This window comes from Aquarana catesbeiana, linkage group LG09, assembly GCF_042186555.1.
Source record: "Aquarana catesbeiana isolate 2022-GZ linkage group LG09, ASM4218655v1, whole genome shotgun sequence".
In the NCBI taxonomy this organism is placed as follows: Eukaryota; Metazoa; Chordata; class Amphibia; order Anura; family Ranidae; genus Aquarana; species Aquarana catesbeiana.
The window spans coordinates 53,642,814-53,656,244 of record NC_133332.1 but is presented as its reverse complement, the minus strand read 5'-3'; the positions used below and the strand labels follow the sequence as shown (position 1 = coordinate 53,656,244).

The 13,431-nt window shown below is 42.6% G+C and overlaps 1 protein-coding gene across 2 annotated transcripts in view; it reads right to left on the bottom strand.

Moving 5' to 3' along the window:
- The window catches only part of LOC141107635 (estrogen-related receptor gamma-like), an 80,772-nt gene that overhangs the window by 10,813 nt on the left and 56,528 nt on the right, over positions 1–13,431 (bottom strand). For both annotated transcript variants that reach the window (XM_073598510.1, XM_073598508.1), the window contains exon 6: positions 5,024–5,293. In XM_073598510.1, coding sequence (XP_073454611.1) covers positions 5,024–5,293 — 270 coding nt within the window. The remainder of the gene's footprint in view (positions 1–5,023; positions 5,294–13,431) is intronic.

The following is a 13,431-nucleotide window of genomic DNA, read 5'->3' as shown; positions in this document are numbered from 1 at the left end:
TCAGTGAAGCCTATCACGCCTCTAATTAATCTGTTATCACTTCCATCAGCTCATTCCCCACAGCATAGCTCCCAACTGTCCCAGATTTCGAGGGACTGTCCCTGATTTGGAGCACTGTCCCTCTGTCCCTCCTTCCTCCTTATTTGTCCCTCATTTTGGTCTGATCTATATAGTATATAAATATATTTAAAATGCACTTTTTATCTTTCAAAAAGTGTTTCTCAGTGCTAAACCTTTCATCCCATTTCTAAATGGCTGCATTTGTAAATTTTAAAAGCCAATATAAAGGAATAATAGTGGTTAAAAAAAGCACTTGTGGATTTAAATAACCTTTTTTTTATTATTTCCCCTTTAAGGGGCGTGGTAGGGGGCGTGTCCTATGCCTACATACATTTGCTAGTAGGTGTCCCTCGTTCCCATCTCAAAATGTTGGGAGGTATGCCAGAGTTACAACTTTTTGTACCACTTGCTCCACCCTATTAGATTGTAAGCTCTTAATCCTATTGTATTGTCTCCCCTTTTATATTATAAAGAGCTGCGTAAACTGTTGGCGCTGTATAAATCCTGTATAATAATATCAATAATAATAATAATAAAAGCCATATTGTGTCAGTGCCTGGGTCTCCACATCACATACCTCCCAACATTCTGAGATGGGAATGAGGGACACCTACTAACAAACGTATATGTAGGCATAGGACACGCCCCCTGCCATGCCCCTTAAAGGGGACATTACCAAAAAAAAAAAGGTTAATTATATCCACAAGAGCTTTTTTTTACCACTAATATTCCTTTATATTGGCTTTTAAAATTGACAAATGCAGCAATTTAGAATTCAGATGGAAGGTTTAGCACTGGGAAACACTTTTTAAAAGATAAAAAGTGCATTTTATATACAACTATATAGATCAGACCAAAATGAGGGACAAATGAGGAGGAAAGAGGAACAGAGGGACATTGCTCCAAATCAGGGACAGTCCCTCGAAATCAGGGACAGTCCCTCGAAATCAGGGACTGTTGGGAGGTATGATGAATGATAGATTTTATTGGGTTTTTAATGTGGACAGTTTGGACTCAGGAGGAACGCAGAGATTTTATTTGATCAAAAGCCAATAAAAACTCTAAATACGGCCATCTTTGTTGAGAACACGTCAAGGCATGTGTTATGTAAGTCTATGTACAAGAAAGAGGTTCACAGCAATTCCATGTATTTATAAAAATGATAAACTGCAAAATAGAACCTATTCTGTATCTGTAGCTCTGGTCTCCAGTGACACAAACTAAAAAGCAAAGTTGTATGAAAAGTGTCCATAGCCAAATAAAGTGCTGACACATATCTATATTAAGCAAGTCTATTTAGTGCATGGATTGCTGGAGGCTTCAAAACCTTTGATTACTCTGCGAGGAAAGAACTCCTCCCCCACCGCCCTCTATTGTTCCAAACCATGCCACACACAAAACACCTCGGGACATTATTGATCGGTTGTGCCAAACTCTAAGAGGCGTCCATCGATAACACTGAGCTGTCTATTTGTTAAAGCCAGTGACAGCTGTCAGAGTGATCATCCCCTGGCTGAAATCTTATAACAAGATCAGTAGTGGATGGAATTGGCCAGAGTGGTAGATAAACTAAAAGGGAGATACCTATGGCTATAATTATCCAAAAAAATCAGATAATCGTTGGGCAGTTCTGGCTGAATTGGTAAATGACTGTGATGTCCATGGACACATCACAGCACTGGTAGACCCTAGTCTAATGTTTTTGAGGGAAAATTTTAAAGCATTGTTTCACATAGGTAAGAGAGGATCTGTGGTTATCTGTATAGTGCATAGCCATGCATGCCTAAAGCAGACCTTCAGTTATTTTTTCTATTTTCCATCTATTAAATCTTCTGCCCTTGTTGTTTTAACTTTGGATAGTAAAACATTTTTTTTTTCTGCTAGTAAATACCTTATACAGTGGAACCTTGGATTGCGAGTAATGCGGTTTATGAGCGTTACGCAATACAAGCAATTTTTTTTTTTTTTTAATTCTGACTGGCTTTGCAAGCATTGTCTCGTAAGACGAGCAGGATTCAAGCCTCTGGGGTGTGCAGTACAGCATTTGGCCAGAGGTGCGGGGGCGCCAGTGACGCTCAGAGACACTCGGGAATGGAGTGTCTCAGAGTGGTCTCCGAGCGTCTCCAAGTGTTTCCGAGTGTCTCCGGCGCCCCCGCACCTCTGGTCACATACGGTACTGCATAGACAAGCAGGCTGTGGAACGGATTATCTGAGTTTCCATTATTTCCTTTGGGAAAACTCGCTTTGATATATGAGTGCTTTGGATTACAAGCATTCTTCTGGAACTAATTATGCTCGTAATCCAAGGTATTACTGTACAGCCCACTTCCTGTCTCTTGTCTGGTAAAAAAAAGCCTAGGCTTATGACATCATGCACATCTCTCTCTCTCACTCTCAAATTTGCCAAGAAAGTAGGGGGGATAAGTCATAAGAGGGCCAATGAGAGCTACAGAGGTGTGCCTCTGTGTAAATCCAGGAAGTGAACAGACAGCAGCTTCAGTTGCCCACAGTTAAAATAATTGTAGCCAGACTCAGTAGAGGGAGATTTCTGCAGCATATTTGGCAAGTACAGAATCACAGCATATATAAAATAATATGCAAAGTGGTTGGAGGGAAGCTTCAGAATGGCAAATATGTTTTTATTACAAATTATGTGAGCAGACTGCAGTTCCTCTTTAAGTAAAAGCTATATAAAAAAAAAGAACAAATTGGTCAATGGTCAGATCTCCTATATGTGCATATCAAGCTGCCAACTTATATTTACCACCAACTTAAAATTCAATTTTTCCCATAAATTAGTCAATGCAGTCAAGAAGTCCCAGAAGATATCAGAGCGTCCAACAGTTTTTACGTCATAGCAACAAGTCAGGACGTGGGGGTTGCTAACTAGGAGGTTTCTTTCAGCCAGGCTTCTTAGAGGACCCAAATGGCCTACAGATAACACAATAAAATCAATGATCATTTTACAAAGCTGCATAGATTTTGAATATGTTGCATCTACTGGGCCCCTTGACAGCATAGACTATTTTGTAGAAAAGGTGAACTTAGCCTTTTTAGGTTAACCTGTCCCTTTGCCTGTTTAGAGACAAGTAGAAGGTCCTGTTGATATTCTATATCTTTTACTGTGAATAAATCTCTAAGTTATGAGCTATATGTAGCGCTGTGAATCATACATATACTGTATATTTATCCATATAAAAGTCCTACAAACATCCAGAATGCATATTTAAACACTTCCCGCTATAGCCGAATGACAGCTACAGCGCTGGCTTACTTTGCCGGCACGAGGCCGGCTTACTCTGTGATCACTGAGTCCTCAGACTCAGCTGATCACAGATCAGGGTAAAGAGCCAAATACAGCGGCCCTTTACCATGTGATCAGCTGTGTCCAGTGACAGTTGATCACTATGAAAACAGAAACTGGTTATCGGCACTCCTTTCTAAGAGCAGAGATGTTAACCTGCTTCTGTTAAAGGGACATCTACACTGATAATCAGGGCACTGATTATCAGTGTTCTGATTATCAGTGCAGTCCCAACAGTGCCCACCAATGCTGCCAATGAGTGCTGACCAGTGCTGCCAATCAGTGCCTCCTCCTCAGTGTCACCTATCAGTGCCGCCTACCAGTGCCTATCAGTGCTGCCTATCAGTGCCTGCTCATCAGTGCCCACCAGTGCCGCATCATCAGTGCCCATCAGTGTCACCAATCAGTGCCCTGTTTGCAAAATTTTAAAAGGCAAACTTTAGAAAAAAGTTGCTTTTTTTCTCCAAATTTTTGGCCTTTTTCGTTTGTTAAAAACTAAAAAGCCCAATAGTGATTAAATACCACCAAAAGAAAGCTCTATTTGTGTAAAAAAAAATTATAACAAAAATGTCATATGGGTACAGTATTGCATGACCACACAATTGTCATTCAAAGTGTGACAGCGGTGAAAGCTGAAAATTGGCCTGAGCAGGAAGGGGGTAAAAGTGCCCAGTAGGCAAGTGATTAAAAGTCCACCTCGTGTGTCAAAAATGTAGCTAAGCCAGGAGGACGAAACGCACCAGGCATGGCTGTATGTCAAATGGAAGTGACGCCGGAACTGGCGTATCATTTGCACCGAAAATGGCGGGCAGAGAGCGGGTGAGATATTGATACTCCCCGTTTGAACTTCGGACACAATGGCGGTTTTGGCAAAATTGCAGTCCTTCACATTGGCTATGTTAATGGGCATTGTACTTGATTTTATTTGTGCGTAGCCTTTACCTTTTTTAATAAAGTGGGTGTTTTTATGAAATTACACTATTAGAGCCTTTTTTCTTACATCCCATGTGATTGAGCTGGGTAGTGGAAGAGAGATTGAACCACTTTGTTCCTGTTGCAACCGGAGATCTACTATCAGATACAAGCGCAGTATGCCAATCATTGTTATTAGAGGAATCTGAGTCTCAGTCTGGGGGGTATGGTGCATCACTTGGACATGAGGTGTGAACACAAAAGTGGTGTTTTTTCCTATTTGGCACTGAAATTCGGTTGGGGAAGACGGGTCTAATGCAAATTTTTGATACACAAGGTGGACTTTTAAATATGCATTCTGGATGTTTTTTTAGGTGAATCTAATATTTGCCCTGAAAAGGCTGATCACATATGAGAAGGTAAGGTATATAGCCATCATTGCTCAGATGCCTTCAGCACCAGACTCACCACAATGCCACACCATATGGTGTCCAAAGTAATGGGTTCTTTCAATGTTCAAAGGGAAAAAAAGAAATGTTTTCATTCAGTCAAAAAACCTTTCCTAACGCGTTCATGTGTGCTTGTCATTGATTGCAATGGAACATCTCTGCACAACCAGAACATTATAAGATATGGGTTGCTGGCAATGTTCCTCTACAAAATAAGAGATGGTGAACAGGCTTAAAATGTAGAAATCAGGTGTAATTATTTTTGAAAATGGACATCAGAACATTACTATTTCAATACCTGAGTTGGCGAGAGCCATGGCTTTTAGTGTGACAAATTCTTCTTTGTCCAACTTTGTCTTCCGATATTTCCTGACCAGCTGGAGAAGTACAGAATGAAGGTTCAAGAGGCCAGAGCTACGGCAATCTTCCCTGCTCAACAAGAAGTTCTCTGCAACTGCCAGCTCATTATCCATCTCTAGAGAGCGATAGACGATGCCCAGGACCAAGACTTCCATCCAGGCGCTCTGCAGAAGAGCCATTTGATCCACCAGGGAAAGGACAGAGAAACCTAAGAGGAAGAAAAATGGAGGAAAAGACATTAAATGTAGGGAAATATATTTTGTCTTATAGAGCATTGTAAGGAAACCAATATTCTATTTTCTGTATGAAAAATACAGTTTTCCCCTTTGCTTTGTTTATATTTTCTTTCCTTGTTCTGTGCACATTCTGTAAACTTTTATATGAACTTCCCGTGGATATAGGAGCACTTCTGCAACTGCTGAACATCACAGTATTAACCACCGGAAGGTTTACCCCCCTTCATGACCAGGCCATTTTTTTTTTTTTCATACGGCACTGCGTTACTTTAACTTACAGTTGTCGTGTGACGCTGTACCAAAATAAAATTTATGTCCTTTTTTTCCCACATATAGAGCTTTCTTTTGGTGGTATTTGAACACCTCTGCAGTTTTTATTTTTTGCGCTATATACAAAAAAGACCGACAATTTTGAAAAAAAAAATATATATATATTTTTACTTTCTGCTATAAAACACATTCAATAAAAAATGTAAAAAATGAAATTCCTTCATCACTTTAGGCCGACATGTATTTTGCTACATATTTTTCGTAAAAAAAATCCCAATACCTGTATATTGATTGGTTTACACAAAAGTTATAGCGTCTATAAACTATGGGATATTTTTTTTTTTTTTTACTAGTAGTAGCGGCAATCCGCGACTTATAGCGGGACTGCGAAATTGCGGCAGACAAATCGCTCCCCAAAAACTGACACTTTTTGAGGACCAGTGACACTAATACAGTGATCAGTGCTAAAAAATATGCGCTGTCACTCTACTAATGACACTGGCTGGGGGTTAACATCAGGGGCAATCAAAGGGTTAACTGTGTTCCCTGGGAGTGCTTACTGACTGTGGGGGATGTGCTTTGACTGGGGGAATGTAAAGGGGATCAGCACTTACCCTCTCAGAGAACGGCAGTCTGCCTTGTTTACATAGGCAGAGCGCCGTTCTGCCTTTCTCCTGAACGATCGTCGGGTCCCCGCGGACATCGCGCCAGCCGGACCTGCCGATTGACTCCTACTATGTCCAATCACAGTGGGAATGGGTCGACGGCAGCGGCGCGCGTCCCCGACCTGGAAATGTCAGATCACGTACTAGCCTTGGACTTTTTTTTTTTTAATTAAGAAAATATGTGCAACAACATATTGGGGTTTAAAAGTTTTGTTTTAGATATGCTTTAATATGTCCAATTCAGATTTAATAACTAGAAAGAAGAATTGGTGGAATGAATAGAAAGAAGTTATAAGTGGGCCCCATTTAAAGTAATGAGAGGGGATTAAAAGGTAACTCACCTTTGTGTCACCCATTTTAACCTGACACGTTGTTTCTGGCATGGCACTTTCAGCACTGAAACCAAGCGTACGCTCACCATTACTGACCCTTACCCCTAAAGTTGACCCTAATGCCCCGTACACACGATCGGATTTTCCAACAACAAAACCGTGGAATTTTGTTCGAAGGTTGTTGGCTCCAACTTGTCTTGCATACACACCGTCACACAAATGTTGGCCAACAATTACGAACGTAGTGAAGTACAAGACGTACGGCGAGCTGATAAAAAGGAAGTTCAATAGTCATGTGATATCTCCATTACGAATGCTAGTTTTACAAGACCGAGCGCTTCCGGCTCGTACTTGATTCCGAGCATGCGTGTACTTTTGTGCGACGGACTTGTGTACACACGATCGGAAAGTCCGACAAAGTCCAGAAAATTTGAGAACCTGCTAGCCAACATTTGTTGGCAGAAAGTCCGACAACAAATGTTCGATGGAGCATACACATGGTCGGACTTTCCGCCAACAAGCTCACATCCAGCATTTCCCGTCGGAAAGTCCAATCGTGTGTACGGGACATAACACTTATGTTAGCACAGATTCTAGCACTTTCCCTTTAGCATATTATCAATTTCAACCTTTACTCTCATTCCCCGTACACACGGTCGGACTTTGTTCGGACATTCCGACAACAAAATCCATGGATTTTTTCCGACGGATGTTGGCTCAAACTTGTCTTGCATACACACGGTCACACAAAGTTGTCGGAAAATCCGATCATTCTGAACGCGGTGACGTAAAACACGTACGTCGGGACTATAAACGGGGCAGTGGCCAATAGCTTTCATCTCTTTATTTATTCTGAGCATGCGTGGCACTTTGTCCGTCGGATTTGTGTACACACGATCGGAATTTCCGACAACGGATTTTGTTGTTGGAAAATTTTATAGCCTGCTCTCAAACTTTGTGTGTCGGAAAATCCAATGGAAAAAGTTCGATGGAGCCCACACACGGTCAGAATTTCCGACAACACGCTCCGATCGCACATTTTCCGTTGGAAAATCCGACCGTGTGTACGGGGCATAATAATACATTAACCTTCTAACACTTAATCTAACCCAACAGTGAAACATAACCTAATCCTAAAACGTAAAAGAAAAGTATGGCTGAAGCTTTTTTGGTTGTTCTTCTCCAGTGGGTCACAGGAGTACATTTAGTTTTGTCCTCCTGTGACCCAGAGACATGGAGCAGATACTGCAGCATGGAGGTGAGTATGTATGTTCCTTTAATTTTTTTTAAAGTTTATACTTCTCCTTTAACCCCTTAAGACAAACTGCTGTGCCGCTTAATAGCGATCCACATTTGACAGTCGGTGTGGAGTCAATGTGATGCCTTTTCACTGCCTGTTTCAACCTTGTAGTTGCTGCACCAACATACCACAACCAAGATTGAGGGGTGTTTGCAGTGCTCCCCTACTTACTTGACAGGATGCAAAAGGGGCGATAGCTTTGTGCCGACAGCATGTAAACAGCCCTTTGCAGTGCTTCAACCACACATTTTCTACCACCTACAGTACCTCAACCGCATATCTAACCAATTACTAATGCACAACCTAATCTTAACTCCTTAATACTGTCAGGGCTGGGCTCAGCCCTTCCTTCTCTGAGCTGGCCGCTCAGCTGTCGGCTAATTGCCAGCTCCTCTCTCTCCACAGGTACTCAGCTGTTGATGATATCCTGCTCGTCAGTCCTGCCTACTTAAGCTGTCCAGACCAGAGGATCTCTGCCTTCTCCTAAGTCAACATCACAGAGACACTCTCCTGCATTCCTGTTAAAAGACTTGCTTGGCTGACATCCCTTCTGGCTCCAGATCCTGCTCGCTGTTTTACTAGGCTAATCTCCGGCTCCCTGACGTTTGGCTTGTCTGACTATCCGTTCCAATTCCTGAACTCTGACTATGTTTTGACTATGTTTGTTCTTTTTACTTTTATTATTAAACTAGTGTAATTTAACTGTACTTCTGTCTCGGTCTGATTTCATGGTTCCTGACAAATACTCAACCTACTGTAGCGCACCCCCTAAGGAGCCGTCTGTTCAAATGGGATCCCCCACTCTGCACAGCCAGGCCCATCAAATTTTCACAGAGACAGAATACAGTCCAGCACTTTGTTTTGTTATTTTGTTGAGGGGATTAAAACTTGGATAAGGAGTAGGGGTATTATGGGATGTCTTAAACAACTTCAGGGACAACTTTTTCCTATATAAAGGTCTATAAACACTCCTCTGCTTCCTCCAGCACATTTGCTTGCAGAACTCTGCTGGCACTATGATAAAATGATAGGCAGAAACCCGAGACCCCTTTAGGTGTGTAGCAAAAGTCTCCAGCTTACATCACTGATCCCAGCACTACCTCTCCAGGCACTGCCAGCCAACCTGGCTGCAGCTGCACCTTTAACTAGCCCTCTTGGCTACTTCTCCACAGTCCTCCCAGACTGATCACTCACCAGCCCACCCGGCTGACTTTTCTGGAGAATCCCTGGATGTCACGTGCTGACCTTCTCCCGCTGTGCTCACGCCTGCTCCTGTGCCTCCAGGAAGGATACTCCAAGCAGCTCCTCCTAGACTCCACCCTCTACTTCTGGAAGCTTATCCAAGCTTCCAGAAAGCAGGGGGAGTCACCAGAGATGCTGCCTGCTGAGTCACTCAGCCCTGACCCAGATTCAACCTAGTCAACCTAGCCAAATGTTCCTACACTAACAACTATATACACTAGTACACCAGAGGGTGCTACACTACCCTTCACATTCAAACCAATCCCCCATCTATAACCCTACTCCAATTTAGCACTCAAAGTGGACATGAACTCAATAGGCAAAGATTTGCTATGTTATAGGGCAACATCTAGAAGTGTTAATTATGCCTAGTTAACATCCTGAAAAATGTCCCTTTGTCTTACATTCCTTGTAAATAATAGCAGTGCACTTCCTGGTATGTGAGTGTGCCTAGGCACTCCTGTGTCTACATCCCCATAGCTGTATAATGGCAATGTGAGATTTAAGTCGCTGCAGCCCCTGACTTCTGGTCTCAGAAGAACTGGAGTGAGATTTGATGACGTCACTACTGTGCTGCTGTTTTCTTGTTGGAGGCTCTGATATGTGAAGGCAAAGCCCTGCCTGACATGGTAAGGGAGAAAAATCAGCTGCAATGAGATAACAGGCAATAATAGCCACAACGATGTACGTCGGCACAATGGCACGGCTGGGCAAATGGGCGTACAGGTAGGTCCCCTTTAAATCGCGGCATTGTGGGTGCGCTCATGCCGCCCCGTGCTCCATGACCGTGCTCCGCAGGTCCTGCAGACTCGATGTCCGCCAGGGGCCCGCGATTGTGTCACGGAGTGGAAGATCGGGGAGATGCCTTTATAAACAAGGCGTTTCCCGGTTCTGCCTAGTGACATGACAGGGATCTACTGCTCCCTTTCATCGGGAGCAGTGATCGCTGTCATGTCAGTGGTAGCCCATCCCCCCCACAGTTAGAATCACTCCCTAGGACACACTTAACCCCTTGATCGTCCCCTAGTGTTTAACCCCTTCCCTGCCAGTGTCATTTACACAGTAATCAGTGCATTTTTATAGCACTGATCTCTATATAAATGACAATGGTCCCAAAATAGTGTCAAAAGTGTCCGATGTGTCTGCCGTAATGTCGCAGTCACGATAAAAATCGCAGATCACTGCCATTACTAATTAAAAAAAAAATGTATAATAAAAATGCCATAAATCTATCCCATATTTTGTAGACACTATAACTTTTGCGCAAACCAATCAATATACGCTTATTGCAATTTTTTTTTTACCAAAAATATGTAGAAGAATCCATATTGGCCTAAATTGAGTAAGAAATTTGTTTTTTTATATATTTTTTGGGGATATTTATTATATCAAAAAGTAAAAAATAATGCTTTTTTTTTTTCAAAATCGTTGCTCCTTTTTTGTTTATAGCGCAAAAAATAAAAACCGCAGAGGTGATCAAATACCACCAAAAGAAAGCTCTATTTGTGGGAAAAAAGGATGTCAATTTTGTTTGGGTGCAACGTCGCACGAGCACGCAATTGTCAGTTAAAACGACGCAGTACGGAATCACAAAAAGTGCTCTTGTCAGGAAGGGGGGTAAATTCTTCCAGGGCTGAAGTGCCTAGTGACTAGTTCTTTACTATCTGCAGCACTTCAGTTCCTTTTTAACATTCTCTCTACATGCGTGCCAATATCTTACACAAAGATTAAATGAAATCATGAAATATTCCATTTACACTGCTATGACTGTGGCCAATTCTGCTTGCAGACACATGAACGGTGGTGGGAAGTCTCTTGACACTCAGAGAAAGCTAATGGAAGATGAAAGATGGACTTTAGAATTTGGAGCATGGAGGTCAGATCGCTCCATTAACCTGTAAGCTCAGATCTGCCAAGTTTTTAAGTTATTTTTTAAAGGGAAAGGATAGAGTGGGGTTTGGAAAGAAGGACTTTACTGCCAACTTACTGGCGACAGTAACCTGTGCAATGGCTCATTCTACCTGATGTAGGTGACCAGTAGTGGTAAAGATCTTCCTTATAAGGCTAGGTTCACACTGCTGCAGTGCGAATTTAGCGCGATTTTGATCCGATTGCGTTGCAAATTTGCATTGCGAATTCTTTGTGTGTTCTTGCGATTCTACTGCAAATTTGCAATCTATGGAGCTGAATTCGCATTGCACACGGATCAAACTCGGACAGGACCCTTTTTTTACGCAGGTTAAATTCGCAACGCATTGATGTGAACAGCACTCATGGAAAACAATGTTATTAAAATGACTTGCGAATTTGAGCGATCGCAGCGGCTCAAATTCGCAATAAAATTCCCAGCAGTGTGAACCTAGCCTAAATGGGATAGTTGCCCAACTGTCATATTAAGTCTCTGAGTATTTTTTGTAGCATGGACTGAGGACTAGTGCCCCTAACTCCAAACCTGGTGCTGATCACATAGTCTTGTTACAAGCAGAAATCTGGGTTCTGCGTCATATTCCACCTCCCCCAATAACCTCTACTGCAGCGAGGTTGGGTTGTTCTGAGGATATCAGCTTGAACCTCCCTTGGCCTGTCACACTCTCCCTTGCTTTTCAATTAGTTGCTCTTTGTAGTGTCAACCTCCATTGCTTGCCTTTTTCAAACCATGGCCATACAATTGTTTCTTTATAAACCTGAGTGCCGAGTTTAATTGGGAAATATTGGAGATTGCTATCACAGGAGAGGGCTCTGCCATGTCACACATGCTGAAGAGACCCTGAATACTATTAACTCGGAGATGATAATCTGTGTCCTTTTCTGAGGCACTCAATAGATCCTGCAGGATGATAGCGGAGAACCCGACCTAGAGGGGAACCATCACCCGCCACAATGCGTCTCGTTAACCCAACGTGTGGGTAAGGTACAGTGGAGCAAAACTCAATTTACCCTGACAGAAGCCAGCCTGATTTTACGGCTACAAAATTATTTATTGCTTAAAAACTACTGTGTCTGTGAAAGTTTTTAAATTCAAATTGCACGCTGTCTCTTTGGCACTGATTTATAACAAGCTAAAGGAATGAACTTTGGGACCTTATTTGTAAAACGGTCATTGTGATACGTTCTTGCCAGTTCCTAACATATCAGGCTTTGGTTTATATTCGTTGACATCGTTGATCATTTTAATTCCTTAAATTACCACTTTGAGATAGTTACCGTATATACTCGAGTATAAGTCGTTCCGAGTATAAGTTGAGGCCCTAATTTACCACAAAAAAATGTGAAAAACTTAGTGACTCGAGTATAAGACGAGGGTGAGAAATGCACAGCAACTGTAAGTGGAAAAGAGGGTCAACAATGCCCATTTGCAGCCTCACTGTGCCCATTTGCAGCCATAGGTCCCCCGAACTTCAAACTCGGTAGTTAAGGGTTCCTAGATGCCCCCTAGCTGCAGCCAAAATTTGGGGACTCTGAACTCAAAGGGTCCCGAAATGACATTGCTGCAGATGGACACAGTTGACCGACTTTGGGGCCCCATATCTCGGGGTCACTCAGTGCTAGGAATCCCTAGAATTTGGTGTGCAAACCCAGTGGAACTAGCACCATAAAATAGCCAAAGCTGGGGTTTCTAGCACCAAGTGGTCCCGAGATACCGGGCCCCAAAAATTGGTTCAGAAAATGTCAAGCACTTTTCTGCAGCAGAGAATGACATTTTCCGAACCTATTTTGGGCCCCATATCTCGTGGCCAGCTTTGGATATGTTATGGTACCAGTTCCCCTGGGTTTGCACACCAAATTTGGGGTTCCTAGCACCAAGTGGCCCTGAGATACGGGGCCCCAAACTCGGTTCAGAAAATGTCAAGCACTTTTCTTCAGCAGAGAATGACATTTTCCAAACCGATTTTGGGGCCCCGTATCTCGGGGCCACTTGGTGCTATGAACTCAAGCTTTGGACATGTTGTGGTACCAGTTCCACTGGGTTTGCACACCAAATTTGGGGTTCCTAGCACCTGAGATACGGGGCCCCAAAGTCGGTTCGGAAAATGAATTTTTTTGCTGCAGAAAAGTGCTTGACTCAAGTATAAGTCGAGGGGGGCACTTTCAGCACAAAAAAATGTGCTGAAAAACTCGACTTATACTCGAGTATATACGGTACATAGTTAGTAAGGTTGAATAAAGACACCAGTCCATCCAGTTCACCCTGAGTGAGTGTGGGTGCGTGTCTACAATTACCGTATCCCTATTTATTTAAGGTACCCATATAGTGCCGTCAATTTATGAAGCGCTCCACACATACATCGCACACTCACATT